The 17,529-nt window shown below is 37.6% G+C and overlaps 1 protein-coding gene across 1 annotated transcript in view; it reads right to left on the bottom strand.

Annotated features, from left to right (window-relative positions):
- Positions 1-8,734, bottom strand: part of MYPN (myopalladin) — a gene marked incomplete at both ends in the record, with an annotated part of 41,420 nt that extends 32,686 nt beyond the window's left edge. Inside the window, one exon of the mRNA XM_079535291.1 lies at positions 7,821-8,734. Coding sequence (XP_079391417.1) covers positions 7,821-8,734 — 914 coding nt within the window. The remainder of the gene's footprint in view (positions 1-7,820) is intronic.
- Between the last annotated feature and the right edge of the window lie 8,795 nt (positions 8,735-17,529).

Here is a 17,529-nt window from a genome sequence, read left to right as displayed (position 1 = left end):
TAAAAGAAAAAAGCTATAAGGAAGTCCATAGTGTGGAAAACCAGTACTTAATAGAAGCATATTTTGCAATCGGATAAAGGAGCCTCAAAAGGATTGTGAGGTATAAAGGAGTACAGAACTGGAACTTAAATAGTGATTAGATAAGAAGTGAACTGTACTATTTGTGCACCATCAATATCAGCCGCCCAGCATGGCTTTCTTAAAGTAGGCAGGGTATTCCCCAGTCCACCTCAAGTTGCATGCTACTGTAATCTGTAGCTGTACAGTTCACTGACAGCCTGGAAACTGTGCATGTCCACCTGCTATGGTGGGAATCTCCTGAACTGTAGAATGAATTATACTGCTTGACACAATTTTCCCTTTTTAGAAAGGCAATCTGCTATAGATAGATAGATCTAAAACTTAAAAGCCTTGTTTTGTGTTTACATTTGCCTGCTTATCTTCTTTTACAAGCTTCCACTGTAATGAGAAATGAAAGTTCTTCTAATAAAACAATTTTTGTGAAATTGTTGTTTCTGACTAGCAGCAGGCAGATATGTAGTAAATATCACCATGTTAAAAGAAAATGCCAGTAGGGTGTGAAATGCCCTATCTCTCTTTCATGACATTTCACAGCTGAAGTACAGATTTACTACAATAAAATATATCCACATCCTCCTTGCAGGGTTTTACCAAAGTGAAACTGGTGCTGCTTTACACAGAGAACTTCAGCCAAGGTTATCCAGTTCTCTTCCATTTGAGCCTATAGAGCTCTGATAGACAAGCTCTTGCAGATACTGGCAGCATTACTTTAAAATGTTACCATCTTAATGTTCACTTTTTTCCTGGAAGCCTCTCAGTGAAGAAAGAATGACAGGTTCCAATGTATTTGTGGGCGCATCTGTCCCTGGTCTGGTCTGATGAAAATGGGTTTGCACAAGAGCACTGGACATGCGGATCTAGGATAACTGAATTATACAAATTCTCTTCTAACCCACTTCTGATACCTGCAAATAACCGTAGAAGAAGGGGTGGGACAGTCAGGTGGCTACAGCTGCAGTCTTTGTCCTATGAGTAATTACATAAAGCTTTCTTCTTGACTAGCTCCCCAGGAGTATTACCTTTGCTTATCTGTTCTGTGATGCCCTTTCAAACTTGTAGATACAGACGTAACAGTTCATAGTGGAGATGAAATGCAGGGCCCTTGTCATTCAGAACACAAACTTCTAATGCCTGGGATAAAAGAATAACTCTGCAGCTGTGAGTAAGTAGAGGAAATTTTTAGCAATCCCAAGGGAGAAATGCAGTAATATGCATCAGAGAGCTGATTAACCAGATACTTTGAAATTGATTAGTGCCATTTTTAGATTCCAGACTAGGAAATCATATAGGATTCCTGTGATTCTCAAAGGGTTTTTTTAAAATTCTGTATATAACATGATTTAAGATTTGCAATTGGTGATAATTGGCAATGTTTATGTTTTCAGAAGAGAAAACTTAATGCTCATACACAGTTGAGTTACTGCAAGCACATATTGTGTGCTTGGATGTACAAGCAGACTTTTAGAAAGGTAATTCATGTAGGCAACTGTATATGTTTGGGAGCTGAGTCATGGCGCTTACTCATGTCTTTTTATATACCTACCTCATACCTCTTCCTTACAATGTAGTCTTGTTTTAGCATGTTAATTTTAGCAGATATGAAAAACTACCTAAGAGAATATCCATGTTATACAATATGATTTCATTTTAGCAGCATCTTTCCAGAACATTAAAATAACTTACATACTACAATAATATTATATTTTTGTGTCCACCCAAACGGAGTTCCTTAATCAAGACCCATAACGTAAAACACACACAATGCTGCAGTACAATCATCAGTAACATGTAAGAACTTTGTGTTCTTCCTGATGAGCTTCTCCAGCTGTGTTAGTGTAAAGATAAGTCTGTAGTGCATGACTTTGTGAGGCAAATTCTAAACAAAATTAAACGCATCATGTAAGCTATTTTCTGCAGTTATGTTAGTAGCATATAAGTAGAATATTCCTTCAGTAGACTCATGCAAATGATGAAGAATGATTTATTTTTTAAAACTTATTTTTTCCCTTTGATTCCAAAATTTGCAATGAAAGTTGTTTAAAACTTCAGCATTTAGTTTCTGTTTCAAATCTGGATTTAGTTCTCCTATGCAGTGTGTTTTTTAGATACTATCTTCACAGTGTGAAATTATTTTAAATTTGATTGTGTGCTGACTATGTTATTTGCTTTCAGTTCTTAGATGTAAATAACAATTTGCTCCTATAAAACTAGACCTTAGGTAAACCTTTGGTGTGGCCATTTGTATTCCTTGCTTATTAACGTTTTTATTTTATTCTTATGATTAAAAATGTTGTGCATGGTAGCAATTAAATGTCGGTTACGAAGGGAGCTCTGACATTGAGATACGTGGCATGACTGAAGTAGCAATATTCTCTGTCACTGGCATTTCATTCCTGCCGCAAATTGTAGTGATAGCTTCATCATACAACACAGATTCACATGAAGCACAAGCAGTGTCATCTGCTGTGCCAAAGTCATCAAAGTCATCAAACAATACAAAGTATTAGTCCATCTACTTGATTGGAGTTCTGTGTAAGAGAAGTTCAGCTGTCTAGGTTTTGAGCATTAAAACAGATAAATGGTTTCATTTGGCAGCCAGGAAAAAAAAATTAGTCAATTTGATGTGACTCCAGAATCTTAAAAATCAGCGATTGGTTACAGATCTAGTCTCAAACAAAGCGGCACTAAAATACACTTTTTAAGCTTTATATGCCTACGTTAAAGAATGCTTTCATGGAAACCTTATGACATACAGCCTGTTTTTAGAACTTTAAATCCTCATGACGCTTCCAGGATGGCTGTGTATGCCACGCAGTGTGATTCATAAATAAAATTAACCTAAGAGTGATGTGCCAAACAGTTTGGAAAAATGTAGGCACCTCTGAGCTTGAGAAAATAAGGAGTGCTTGCCTCATGGAAAGAGGTGACTATCATACCTATCATTACTCATAAAGAAACAGAGCTATACAAGGAAGCATGGGAAGGAGCAAATATGCTATGCATGACTCTTAAATACTTATTCCTTACCTGCATTATAGTCAGTAATCTAACAGTAATTGTAGTAGTGCTCTTTAGATGTGAACTAATGTTTGCGCCAGCTGCAGGCCCTTATACCATAGTATCAGTCTTTCTTAGTCTCTTCTGTGTCACTGCATTCAATTGATGATACTGAAAAAGGCTAACATTTAATTGAGACTATCTATCTAGAAAGAAGTCTCAACAGGCTTCCTCTACCATAATAGCTCATTAGATTAAGCTGAGTTATCTTAAAAGTAATTGGATGTGTCTATCTGGATTAATTCAGGAAGGTTTTAGCTTTCTGTATAGAGGTACTTCTGTCAGTTTCCAGTTTCTCCTCTTGCTCCTCCATCCAATTTTCTGCCCCTTCGTGAGCTCTCATGCACTAGTTAGCTACCCACCAAGCCTGTAAGTTATACTGCTTTATCACTGCCAATGATATTTTGACCCTGATCCATCCTGAAAGGAACTTAGAGTTTTTATGTCATCCACTTGGTTTTGTACTGTTGTGTTTTTTTTTTCAAATGTGATATCTGAATGTTCATTATACTTTCTAGTCCTATCCATTCTCGTGATCAGCTTCTCTCTAAATCTCCTCTCTCTGATTTCCTCCCTCATAATTACCATTACAGTTTAACTACATGATTTCTACAAGTGGTGACTGAGATATAACATCGTAGAACTTGCTGAATCTTCTTGTTTCACACTGCTCTGGGTTCCCAAAATACCACTACAACATTATAAGTGTAAATGTTACAAGCTTTATGAGTAACTTGGGATTCATTTTTGTGATTCAGAAGTCCAGTGTAAGTCCCAGGACGCAAGCAAATATGAAATAGCACAAGTGTCCAAGGAATACTTGTTTATTCTTGGGCCTTCAGCTAGATGGAGGAAAGAAGAAATCATACTTCAGAAACAGCCACTGTTTAGCTTTCTCTCATCAGTTTGCCACCTTGCTAACTACTGAATTCCTGAGTCTAATGATTTTTGTATCTGTCTGGCTATCTGGCTATCTATCTATTGGAATTCTTCTCTTCTTGCACAGCTTCATGCATACCAAACTAATTCACCACAAACCTCAGAAAACTGTAACTCCAAAAGCAGGGCAGTTGCCAGCTGTGAGCACAGCTCCACAAATTCCACAGCTATGGCCAACAAGATGCTTTCATCACTGTTTTGGGAGCTCTACACAGCAGATTAAAGATGAGCACTATTTTTAGTGAAGAAACATGCATTCGGAGTCTTGGTGATTAATGGAACACATACCCCAGAATTTGTTACATTTTCTGTTTTCCTCTTGTGGCAGTGATTAAAAAGGCTATGATGACGGAAAGCACATGAATATGTATTACTCATGCAAACGACTTTTTTACACTCATTCTTTGCGTAACTCCTACGCATGGGTGGAGTTGAAAGAATCTTGGATGAACAGGACAAATCTTGATAACAGATGATTATGATCAGCTAACATTCCCAGCTTTCTCCCAGCTGACAACACATTCATACACAGACAAAAAGGGACGGTTTATACTTGTACCCTTTTGTGTAAATCTTTAATTTCTTAGTTTGAATTATGAAACTGTGAAGTGAAGCCTGATGTTTTTCTTGAGCTTGGCTGCTTGGGACTTGCCTTCTCTATGGGATTTTTTTCTCCATGTCTCTATTTACCTTGGCCTTGGGATTACAGCATGTGAGTGGGTAGTTCCAAAGTAACCTCTGTTTTTTGTCACACACTCAAACCCTCATGCCCTAACATGCTGCGCTGAATGCAAGGTACCTTCCCTTCTGTCACTTCACAGTAGGAGCATTCAGTGGAGCAGTTAGTGCAACTGGTAGATAAATGCTTTGTATTCTCCAGTAACTTGTCTGTGTGTCCATGTCCCTAGGAAGGTATTCCTTCCCTTCTGATCTTCTCTGTTCTTCAAAAATCCTACCCTTCTTACAAGCAAGAGCCAGTAAACCATGTACACACTTGTGATGGAGAAGTCCAATGCCTGACAGCAGTGTTTTATCCTTGGACAACTCTGACAGATACCTGTTCTATGAAAATGTAACAGCTCCCATATTGACTGTCATGCACTTACGTAGATTATTATTTAAAATAAAATTAAATATTGAAACAAATTTCAATGGAAAACCTTATGTTTTGATGGGACAAAAATTCAATTCCATGGAATTGAATGGTCCCTGAGTCAGGGCAGGCATTCTGCAGTTACATGGGTACTCCATAGGATGAGTCACTGTTCTTGGATTCTTTGATTTGCCCTAGTGAGGTTTCAGTAACTTTATAGTGTCAGCTTCTAATTCAGATACTTGTTTAACACCCAAACTTAGAAGGCGTGAATACCTTTTCATTTTTATGTATGTATCAAAGGCATGGCTATAACATCCTTTTGAAAGGATGATTTTGTGGCTTTCTGGAGAAACACTCACTAATACTGTGCATCAAAGCATGTGGCCATAAACAAGTAAATTGGTGTTCACCTTTAAATGCAAGAAAAACTGGATTGGGTTTGTATACAGGTTTATATGCATAAGAGAAAATTTTCTTTATTCTCTTTGTATTATAAGTTATGAATGAGAGAAGAAAAAGAAATTGTTGCTTATGTCCATGGATCCTAGAGGCATTTTTAATATCAAAAAGATTTGTCAAGGCAAGTGCTCAGACAGATAAGTCTCAAAGCCTTTGTAATTGATGTATTCAGAAAGGCATGCTAATATCTAGGGAATTATATTTCCTGTCTATTTTCAGGCACCGTTTTTTTCTTTGATCAGACTACTCTATGTACTTAAGGGCTGAATGCATGAACTCCACCATAAGTATGCCTCAAAAGGTTTGTTTCAGCAGTCACTTTGGACAGAAAGTGTATTCTTCCCAAACAAGTTATTTCTCCAACTTCAGCTCAGATACCTCTTTTTAAAACCAAACCATTGAGTCCTTCCTATTACTGTCATGGGCAAGAGAAACTATGTGGTGCCATGTGTCAAAGTTGTGTTAGGTACTGGGAACCTACATAATTTTTATGAAGGCATGAGTGGGGTAGAATGATGTTAGTCACAGTTCAGGGATCCTACAGATATCGTAGCTTTTCTTCATGACGAGACTGTCTATAACTAAAGACAGGTGAATACAAGAGGACTCATTTGTAGATCTTTGTTCCTATATACTCAATAATGTGTTGTAAAATATTCTTTCTTCTGAAAAATAGTATCTGATGTGCCAGAAAACCAAGAGAGTGAAAGACAAGGATTGTTTACTGCAGAAATCTTTGGAGCTTCCATCTTTGTAAAATTAAATATTTTTCATTTGATAATGTTGCATATTAGTTTGGTGGGAAAGACGATAATAGCGCTGACTGCAGCAGTGCTGTATCCAGAGTTGTCTGAGTATATTAGGAAGACAAGGACTGTTGTAATGAGCTGACAATTGGAGAATGTGGGCCATCTGTGAAACTCACAGCCCCTTAATTACATGCTGAACACAAACAGTTCTTTTCAGTGTTTAGAAAAATGACACAACTCTAGAATGCCCATAAAGGAATCTATTTCTGATACTGCAGACACTAGCTTGCAAATAAGTATTGTGCTTCTCAAGAAAGTGGATAGAATTTTCCTTAATGTTGTATTTATAGTCCCAACAAAGGAAATGTGATTCCACCAATGTCACTGAGGGGTAAATTTGGCTAATTATCTCTATGAGAACAAATTCAGATTTCAAAACACTGAGACTGAGAATTTTCAAGGTAACTTTAAAATGCATAGTAATCTATTTGTCATTTCATTTATGACATTGATGAGTAAAATGCAGCTCTTTCACACTTCCTTTCACCTTAAGTGATCTTTGCAAATGTTACCTATTTAACCTTCAAAATTCTCATAGATAAAGGTGAAAACTAAGTGGTCAGATTTAGCAGGCTAGTCTTGCAATATGGATAAGTGTCAATTAATGCGTCCTGCTCTTGATAGAATAGATCTGATTTTTCTGAGCTCATGGCAGAATTTTGTTAGAATCTGACTTAGAACTGAGATGCTGATAGTTGTATAATAACTCAGTTGCATTCCTTTCTTTTCTGTTCGTTTATGGAAGGCTTTGACATATAGGAAACTGTTTGCTCATAGAACCATAGAATGATTTGGATTAGAAGGGAACTCTGAGATCATGTATTTCCAACCCCCTGCTATAGGCAGAGACACGTCCACTAGACCAAGTTGCTCACAGCCCCATCCAGACTGGGCTTGGATGCCTCCAGGGAGGTGGCCCCAAGACCCCTCTGGGTAACTGTTCCATTGTCTCACCACCTGCATGGTACAGAACTTCTTCCTATTGTCCAGTCTACCCTCTTCCAGACTAAAGCACTTGATCTCAGATCAGTTAGTGGTGTTTTTATTAGCCAGTTTACATGACCAGTCTTGTTTTCTGTTAACTTCTCACTCAGAAGTTAGTATTTCTTTCTATTGTGGAAATACAATATTTAAAAACAGTTCTATTAAACTCTAAGAAAATAATATGCCCGAGAATGCATCGCTTTAAAATGTAACTATTCTTTGTTATGATTTAAAGAAAGCATTTCTTCATTGTAATCAATTTCAATAATGAAGATGAAGGGACTTCTGCTACAGATTCCTGGAATATATGCATTAAAATATCTGAAAAGAATAAGGCATACACCTACCGTTACAGATATACAAAATGACAATATGTTTACGCAGAATGTGTTTACCTGACTTCAGGTGTGGGGATTCCTACCACAATGCAGTCCAATTGCACTTTGGTTCCTTCAGGAACTTCCCTGCTCTTCAGTTTTTGAGTGAAGCGTGGTGGCTGTCCAATAGGCTCATCAGAATATGCAGATTCTAATTCTGTTTTTAGTTCCGCACTTGTCAGTTGGTTGATAGATTCCAAGTTTTCTGCTAGTTGATCATCTATTTTCTCAAATGTTTCTTCTGATTTGTTTTCCAAGTCTAGAGGTAGCAGAATGGAAAGCCTCTCTCTGTTTTCTGATGTACCGGAGAGACTAGAGCTAGCTTTTTGAGCAGACTTGCTCTTAGAATCAATTTTGCTCCTGTAATTTTTGCAGGTTCGGGGTCTTATTCTTTCAGAATTGTGAGCTTTGAAAAGTGAAGAAAGTTCCTCAATAAAATCTGCTGCCTTGTTTAGGAATTCCTTCTTTGATTCTGATTCAGAAGGAAGGTGTTTCTTTAGATCTTGAGGGCTCCCTTTGGAACCTTTTATATCTGTGGCACGGTCCTGGCAAAAGTTTGCAGGCAGGCCATTGTCTGACGTTTTTAAAGCTGTAGAGTGGGCCATTTGTCTGTTTTTTCCAGTGTTTTTCAGTTGATCTGGGAGATGAAGCTCATCCTGTTTAGCTTCCAGTGGATTCTGATCAATAGCTTGTCTTGCTAGGTTTACACTTTCATTTAACTCTTCTTGACTCAAAAAGGCAGAGAGATCTGGAAGGTCATCTTGGGCAGCTACCTCATCTGAATCACCAGAGCTGTTGCCGTAGAGGAAGTTATGTGAAGTTGGTTCTGATCTGCTTCTTTCACTGTTCCCTTGATGTTTAGTTTCAGCTAAATAACTTTCTCTCAGAAGTTGAGATATTGAAGTTGAGGATTCTAAACTGTCGTCTTGCATGCTGCCAATAAAAAGGACAAATAGGACCACCTTAACAATAGCAAACTTGTCGATCGCACAGAATCTGAAAAGCAGAACACGTTTTCAAAGTGCAACTGTTTGCTAGATATTAACTGGCCTTGTTTTAAAGGCCTGTTTTAGTACATGCTGCCAGATACTATCACCTTTGCACAGAGGAGTTCATCATTTATAACTTTCTACCATGGTAGCCTTGAATTGCTATTGTATTGCTTGATAATTTATACGCTGTTCCAGGCAAAACTTCAATTATAGAGTTATTGACTAAGTTTCAGTGCCAAATCTTTCACATTGTTGATGTGTGAGCTTAGAAACAACCTCATCAGATAGACTAAATGGCTGGCTATTTCAAGGACTGAGAGTTGTGGAGGAACAACAGTACTTTTAAATTAAGTTTAATTTTAGCTTTAAAGACACTGAAGTAGTAAGTAAATGAATCCTCAAAAAACATTTGAGGGATGAGGGGAAGGAAGACGGAGGGGAGAGAGGAACAAATATATTCTATAATGACAATTTTTCATTTAAAATTCTTAAACATATTACATTATACGAAACAATAATGATGTTAAATGTCCTATGCCTTCTCAAATTAAACATTGTTTCTAATAAGCTATCTATTTCAAGTAAAGTAGAGAATTTTGTCATTATTCAATACAAACATAATTTGTACCATGGGTTTTTAAAATCATTATCTTAGGTCATCCTTTTCAAAATCATCAGATTTTGAAAAAAAATGTACCACAGATGAGAAGATGAAGTCCATTTTTAACCTGCATTCCTGATAAGTAAAGCTAAGTTATTCCTTTTAATACCTAATTCAGTTCTTCTGCGTATTATACTTCTTATTTATATAAGAGCTATTTTAAATGTAGAGTGATTCAGATATCTTATTAATGTGCTAATCTTAAGGTGGCTTAAATATGGAGAAAAATAAATATGTTCACAACCTTTCAGAGCTGACATCTCAAAAAGCTGAAACAAATGCATGAGTTTTTGCAGAATCTGTCTCTCAGAACGTGGGCAGTGCACGATATCTCTTTCAGGATCTCTTCATCTATGGCCTGGCAAGCCTTGCTGTGGTGCTTTCTAATACTCCTACTCCAAGGTATCTGCTTTGTCACACTGCAGGTTCTGTTGCTGTAGTGGCATCAAGAAATGGAATTGTGTATGCACTTCCTCAGCCATTTCCAGTCATAGCCTTATGTGACAACCTAAGCTGCCAGTGAAAGAGAAGTAATAAAGGTATCTCTGTTGTAAAAGGCTTTCTGTTCTGTCAGAGGAACAGTTCTCCCTGGAAAAGGAATGGTAAAAAGCAAATGAGATTGTAACATCTTGTACTAATATAGTATCTGTTCCAGGACAATGAAAAATAGCCTTTCCTTATTTATAAAAAGGAAAGCTTCTATTTACACTTCTTGTGCAAATATTCTAGTTACACTTCTTGTGTAAATAGATACACTTCATCAGTGAATGATCATAAAGCTATTGTATTCTGATGTGTGTTTTGAGACCTAAATCCCTCTGGCTGATGCACAATTTGTTGTGATGAAGTTCTATTTCCTATGTAAATATTTAACATTTTAGTTTGTATTGATTTCATTGTTTTGGTAATATGAAACAATCAAACTCAGTAAGACAATAAAGGCACCTGATCATATTGATAAGTTTGTGCCTATAGGAAAAACTACAATTCAAATACTGTATAAATTATATATTTCTAAATAACGCATCTGGTCCCCAGTGCAAATTCCAGCTGTAAAGCAACACCTGCCTCACTCTTGCAACTGAGCCAGGGTCTGCAATACTGATCAAATGCTTGGTGTTAGGTTATCTGACACAGTGGTGAAGTGAAGCTGTGGTGCATAAGAGAACATTGATTTGGGAAAGCCACGTGAGGTAATGCTATAAGCTGCTTCATGACTGGATAGAGTATGTAACATAACCTCATCGGAGAACAAAGAGGTTTCCCTAAGGCATACAGTTCCAGTTCTATGGGCACCACTTTTGCTTGCTCAGCTTTTACTTCTTAAACAGCTGTGCAACCTTACTGTAGCTGAATGTTTTTAAAGGGCTATATTACGTTGTTTATATGCTGATTGCACACTCCGTACTGTAAAGGTCAAAGCTAAATCTATGGTTTCAGCTCTGAAGTGTTTAAATACCTTCTAACGTAAGGAGTTCATAGCTCGGGAGGCAAACCTTGCTTGCACATGAATGAACTGCAGACACAGAGCTTAGCTCTGATGAAGGACCAAATTGGCTTTTGAACTGCTTCCCATGTACTGCCTTCTACTTAAAAACAGAGGGAAAGAAACAGAGTCATAGCCAGCTCTTTTCTCTGCACCATACAGCTGTTTTAGCCTGAAAAAAAAAGAGAGCAGCGTGTACTTCTAGGAGAGTGTCATAGGAGAGAAGTACACTCTACATTCCTCTGGAAGGACACATCTCCGCACTAACCTCTATGCATGGCAGTGGCTGAATGGGAACATCTAGCTGTAGGTATCTTTGTGTACTTTTAGATGCTGCAGCTGAAGGTTGTATTTTATGAGGCTGAAGAGGTATAATGTAATTGCAAAATTTAGCTTGCTAGTTTTCTTGGCTGAAACATTTCAGAATGGCATGTTGTACTTTGATCTCCAGAGTCTGTAAATGTCATTAGAGCTGAGGAAGGGCTATGCGGTTCCTTAGAGAACAGTGGAAAGTCTACAGAGGAAATGCAAATGTGTGATCAAAACCTGCTGAAATCAAGTAAAAAAACTTCTGCATTAATATTATTGATTGAGTTTATAAACATCATCTGTCTACACAGGGTTTCATTTTCCTCTGCTGTAAAGATATTGCTTTAATTAATTTTTCATCTCGGGGTTATGTCTATTTCAGCAGAGGTTGTTAAGCACAGTGCAGCTTTTTTGCACTTAGCCATAGTAAAGCAACTGTTTGCTCCGTACAGTTGAGACTTTGTTTTGAGTCTTGTATGTCTCCTATTCATCTTTTGAACAATGCACTGAAACATGAAATAGTTTCTGCTAATTTTCTTAAGGACTGTTACTGCAGCATAGGGAGACACTCTCAAAGCAGGTGTCTTTGGTTTGGAAAAATAGTTTTATAATTCAAGATTGTGAAAAAGAATAGTGAATAAGCAAGTGTCTAATAGCCAAAGGAGGGAAAAGACATGTAAATTACTGCAAAATAACAAAATTGTGAATGCTTGTAGCTGACGAAAATATAAAATGATAAAGGAAATGAAAGTGATCAAATAAAAACCTCCCTACACTGATGGCTCGTTTTGACTAGTTGTAATACAATTGGACAAAGCATCTTCTGTTCACGTGACCAGGCTAGACTGTGCAGCCATATGTGGCAGAGCAAAATCATTGTCTGTTTGTCTGTCACAGTTCTGAGAGGACATGTAGGAAGTAAATGAACAAATCACTGTTTCAAACTTGTCTCCGCCCATCTGAGGACAGCTGAGCAGAAATGAGTGGAAGAAAACAAAGAGTTCTCCATGAAATCAGCTGGAACAACTTCCTTATATCCATTGGAACAGGGGTAGAAAAGAGCAGATTGTTCTTTCTGGTGGTGGGAAGCAAGATATTGATGAAAACAAATCTGATGCCAATTTCTTAGTGCTTAGAGAGTCTTGGTGGTAGGTTTTGTGGGGTTTTTTTGTTTTGTTTTTTAGCTCACTCAGAGTCAGAATATAACTAACTCTTCTCTATTTTCAGCTTGTGTAGAAGACAATTTTAAATTCTATTTTTAGTAAGGGAGAAGTTGGGTACTAGTCAAATTAGCACCTTAAAGCAATGCTTTGCTACCTGAAGTTTTAAGACATTTTGAATGATGTGATATTTCTAATGTTGCTGTGAGACTGACAGACAATCCAGTTACAAGCATGCCATACAAGATGCCCAGTTTCTGTCCTTTTCTTCCCACCCCAAAAGGAGTTCTTCTCTTCAAGCACTACAGAAGTCTGATGGTGGAAAGAAGCACTGGGTAGGATGAGGCCATTCAGATTTCACAGCTGATGGAAACTGGCTTTGTTTGAAATGAGCCAAGCATACAGCCTGACAAGGTCTGAGGGCCAGATAGCAATAAGGCCAAATTCAATATATTTTCTAAAATACATATGTGAACTGTCTTTCCAGTGAGCAAAAATATATAACCAGAAGAAAACTATGCTATTACAGGTTTGATTAATACAAGAATAATGCAGACCTTATATAGTCAAAATAGGTATTTAAGCTCCAAAGTTAAGACTTGAGCTTGAATCCAGTCTTTCTCTTTCCTGGACTGTTTGTGTTGTTTAGATTTTGATGTTTTTATGTTTTGATGTGAACTGGCCTCAATATGCCCCGAGCCTTCTCTTTAATTTTTCCTAATTGGGCTTTGAGACAAAAGTGTCTTTGTGACTACATAAAAATCATCCCATACTCCCCCAGCAGTGGCACAGATTGCTAGGGGTGAGTCAGTGCATGGCATGTGTCTGCAATATCACAGGGCAAGCAACAAGTACACCATAACTGCAAGTATCTATCCTGAGCTGTAAAGAATCATCAGTAGGGAAGACAGACATTAGTACAAATAGAGTAAGCAATAATCTGTAGTGTCAATGAAAGCACTAAGAATTTTGCAAACTGGAAAAATGTCTCTATTTATGAACTGCTATCAAGGGGAGGAATTGCAATGTTTAGTTTTGAATAGTAGTGAATAATAGTTATGAATAACTTAGGATTGAAAATGGGATGACTGACTTCAGCAGTCAGCAGTTCTCCAGTTTTAACTGGTTCATTACCTATAGCAGTAAACAAATACACTGGGGGCAGCTTCTTTTGCTTTTCCAGGACACTTACAGCCATGACACTGGGCACCTTGAAAAGCCTTGGAGAATGTCATGAACAAAACTGACTGCATAAACTGGCTGTGTCTACTTCTGCGGTTCACTAAATCAGATTCCATGAGAAAACTAACTGCATAAGCTTTCGGATTTTCTATGAGCCTACACAGAACATTTACAGCAATGTTCTTTTATTAGCCAAGTGGTCTTTGAGATAAAATACGCACAGAGGTAGAATTAGATTCCAAAGATTATTTAGGCAATAGTTTAACTAGAAAATCATTGTATGGAAGGCAGGAAAATCACTCCAGGGAGCTTGTGCAGTGGAATGCTGTACCCTTTCATTTCCTATTGCTGAGTCATCACTAAAAGAATTGAAGCTTTTTCCTAAGAAAATAGTGGTAATGAAATCTAAGCAAAACTGAAAGGAATCACAGGTATATCTGAGTGCATGTCCTGTAGTTTGTTTGGCTAGAAATGGTATTGAATGCTTACTGCCCTAGAGATGTCCTTTTCAAACACTCCTTCACTTATCATAAAATCATAGAGCTGCAGAATGGAATGGTTGGAAGGAACCTCAAAGCCCACCCAGCCCTAATCCCTGCCGTGGGCTGGCTGCCCCCCAGCAGCTCAGGCTGCCCAGGGCCCCATCCGTGGCACTGTGCACCTCCAGAGATGGCATACCCACAGCTCTGGGCAGCACTGCCAGCGCCTCACTGTCCTCTGAGTGAAGAATTTCCTCCTAATATCTAACCTAAATCTCCTTTTTTTATTTTTTTAGATAAAGCTGTTCCCCCTTGTCCTGTCACTATCTGTCCACGTATAAAGCCTGTTCCCCTCATGCTTCTCACTTGGCTGTTGCCTTTGTCACCATTTCCGGTTGCTGTCTGTTGATGTGCGATGATAGCTGCTGGAGGACAGATAGAGACTCTACAATATAAAAGGTTAGGCTGGAACTGAGGAGTGGAACAAGATTAGCAGTCGTGTGTGTTTGGGGATGTGAGAATAAGGTACTTTTAATCACTGCATTTAGAAAGCTGTGTATAAGAAGGTGATTTACTTTTCTGTTTTAGACACATTAGTACTTTTGCATTCCATTCCTTGTAATGAATCAAGTAAGTGAAGGGGTTGTAGTTAAATAATGGAAAATGAAGAGAGATCTATGCCTAAGCTTCTGACAAAAATAAAAACACCTGAAAGCAAGCATGCTACAGGTCTGTGTTTCAGAAATATTCTACTTCATGTGTATTTCTGAACAGCCTGTATATTCTTAATATTCCTTAATATTCAAAGAATATTTTTTCTTCCATTTAATAATTTCCAGATCTTAAAGCTTCATCTGATCTCAAGTTGAAAGAGGCTGGTGGCTTTATACTGCTCATTGTCACATTAATTTGCTAACAGGTGTGGTGTTAACAAATATCTTCACATATTGCTGCACTTGGCTTTCATGTAAATATCGACGGTTTAAAGAATGTTTAGTTATAGCTGATGTATTGGTACTACTGATTCTGCTCAATAAAGGAGCAGTGTCAGGCTCCCTTCTGTAAATAGCACTTTGGATAGGCCAGCTTCTCCCTTGATACGTTGCAGCACAAATCTGGACTGACTTCACATAAGCTGCCCAGGATTTACCTGAAGCAGCTTTGAACAGAATTACCCACCCCAGCCTCACAGCCCCTCTCTTTGTAAATGCCAATCAATTGTTTTAATTGTTTCTTGGGTAACTTGCGAAACTCTTTACAAATTTAAATCTTTAAACTTTGAGAAGTGCTACCTATATATAGCTAAAGAGAGGAAAAAAGGTAGCAATCGAGCATCCATTCTCTAGAATTTAGGGAAAATTTTATTATTTTTAATATTTAATGGCTCGGAAGCTGAAGAATATAGAATTGAATTACTATCTAAATGCACTCATACGTAATCTATATTAAACAATATAAATAATTAAACGTTAATATAGTCACATATAATGCAGTGTGATTTTTTTTATGAACATGACATAAATAATATCAAACCAAATCCAAGTGATTTGTAGCTTGGAATATTTAAGATTCTAGATTACTTTAGTGGAGAATCTACCTTGATGTTTTTTGTAGTGATGTTGGTCTCCTTTAACACAGCTCTTCTTTTCTGTTTGGAGAAGTTCAATATTTCATTCATAGACATTTGAATGCAACTCAAAACGTTCAGATGTTGGAGCCTTACAAGCACTTATTTTGCTTTAGGAAACTTCTGATAAGACTTATGAGCACTTGTTTTGCAAGCAAATAGTGCTAGAAAAGTGAGAGGTGAAATGTGTTGTATTTTGTCCCTAATTTCTCTTCCTTTTCTTACTGATAGCATAATTGCACAGCTCACAAAAGAAAAAAATGGAATTTATCAACTTAGAAATGAGATGAGATAACCTAACCCTAATCCCACCTCCAAATAATTCTGCAGAAGACACTCCAATAGGCCTATGTGCACTTGGACTCATGCCCTTGAATACTTTTTCACCTGACCCGTGACCTCAGTGCTGCAGCAGTGGGCACTCTGAACAGTAAAATAACCATCTCTTCTTCACATAAAAAGCACAGGCAAGGACTTCTAACTTTGTCAACATTTCCTTCATACTATCATAATGAAAGAAACATTGTTTTTTTTTACTCTGATCACAAATATGTTAGTATATATATACGTATATATATTCACAGAATCATCGTACAAGTAGTTCTCATAATGAGAACATAGATCCATTTTTAAACAATGCCTCAAATTCTCTTGCTCCTTAGTGAATCCACCTGAACTACAAGATTAAACAATACCTTTGTTAGACTCCATGCAAAGTCAAGTTGAAACTGAAAGAAACTGCACCTGATTTTTAAATTAGAAGGTTGAAAAGAAAAAGAGATGAAGGTAGTCTTTGAGGACTGCCTGGGATCTTCCTCTCCCACTGACCTGTGAAGGCAGGGCCACAGCTGCTAGGACAAGCTCTGATTGTGGTACTTCAAATGCCAGTAATACAGGACAAGTTTTTATTAAGTATGCAACCCAGATTCCTTCAGAGATTGCCCATGTGAGAAACGGTCTGTACAACAGGCCCAAAAAGACAGAGCAGAAGTCCATAGTTTGGTGCTGAATGTGCTTGCAAAGGTCCACAATGGAAAATACAACAAACAGGCAACAGTATTCTTTTATCTGGGTCCAGACAGTCACACTGCACTGCAAGCCTTTCATGGCTAAAACTGCAAATCCACTTTCACGGACAGTGACCCCAGTGATTTAAACTAGGTCATTTCTATTATTCCTGCTATCAATATGTGTAAGCAGTGCAAAAATCCAGAAATGCATGAGGCTGAGGGCTACTGCCCCCAGTTTTATTTTGGCTCTGATAGTTAATAAGTGATTTGAGTACTGCATAGCCTCACTCTACTCTGACAAAATACAACACTCCATAAGATGACTGTAATGAGAATTTGCACAACTTAAATGCTGAGCAGATTTCTCTATTCTACCCATGCGTGTAAGCAGCACTGATGTCAAAGGAATTGTGCGCATGTATCTGAAGACAAGACAAATGATTGCTTGTGTAGCCAGCCTGAATAAGCACAAACTGGACAAAGAAAAGCCCTGAAAAGCAATGGTATGCAAACAAAATAGATGTGCCTTTGCACATCTATTTGTCTGGTGATTTCAAATCTATTGGCTGTTTTGTTTTTAGGATGCCATTCAGTTTTCATATAAATATTGGCTCCTAGTGAAAAAGGGAACTAAAGTCCTAAATGAGGCACAAAAGAAATCCGGTTGTAGTTCTTCTAACAAGGCCCAGTTGTGCCTTTTTTTTTTTTTTTCAAACTGTCATTGTATTTTTTATCTGCTGTTCTGTCCTTTTATGTTTTTTCACCAGACAGAGCATTGTAACATAAAAACTTCCACTTTTCAATCATAATTATAAACTATT

Source organism: Tetrao urogallus (genome assembly GCF_951394365.1).
Source record: "Tetrao urogallus genome assembly, chromosome: 5".
Taxonomy (NCBI): domain Eukaryota; kingdom Metazoa; phylum Chordata; class Aves; order Galliformes; family Phasianidae; genus Tetrao; species Tetrao urogallus.
Note: the sequence above shows the minus strand (reverse complement) of the source record. Positions and strands in the feature narration are given on the sequence as shown.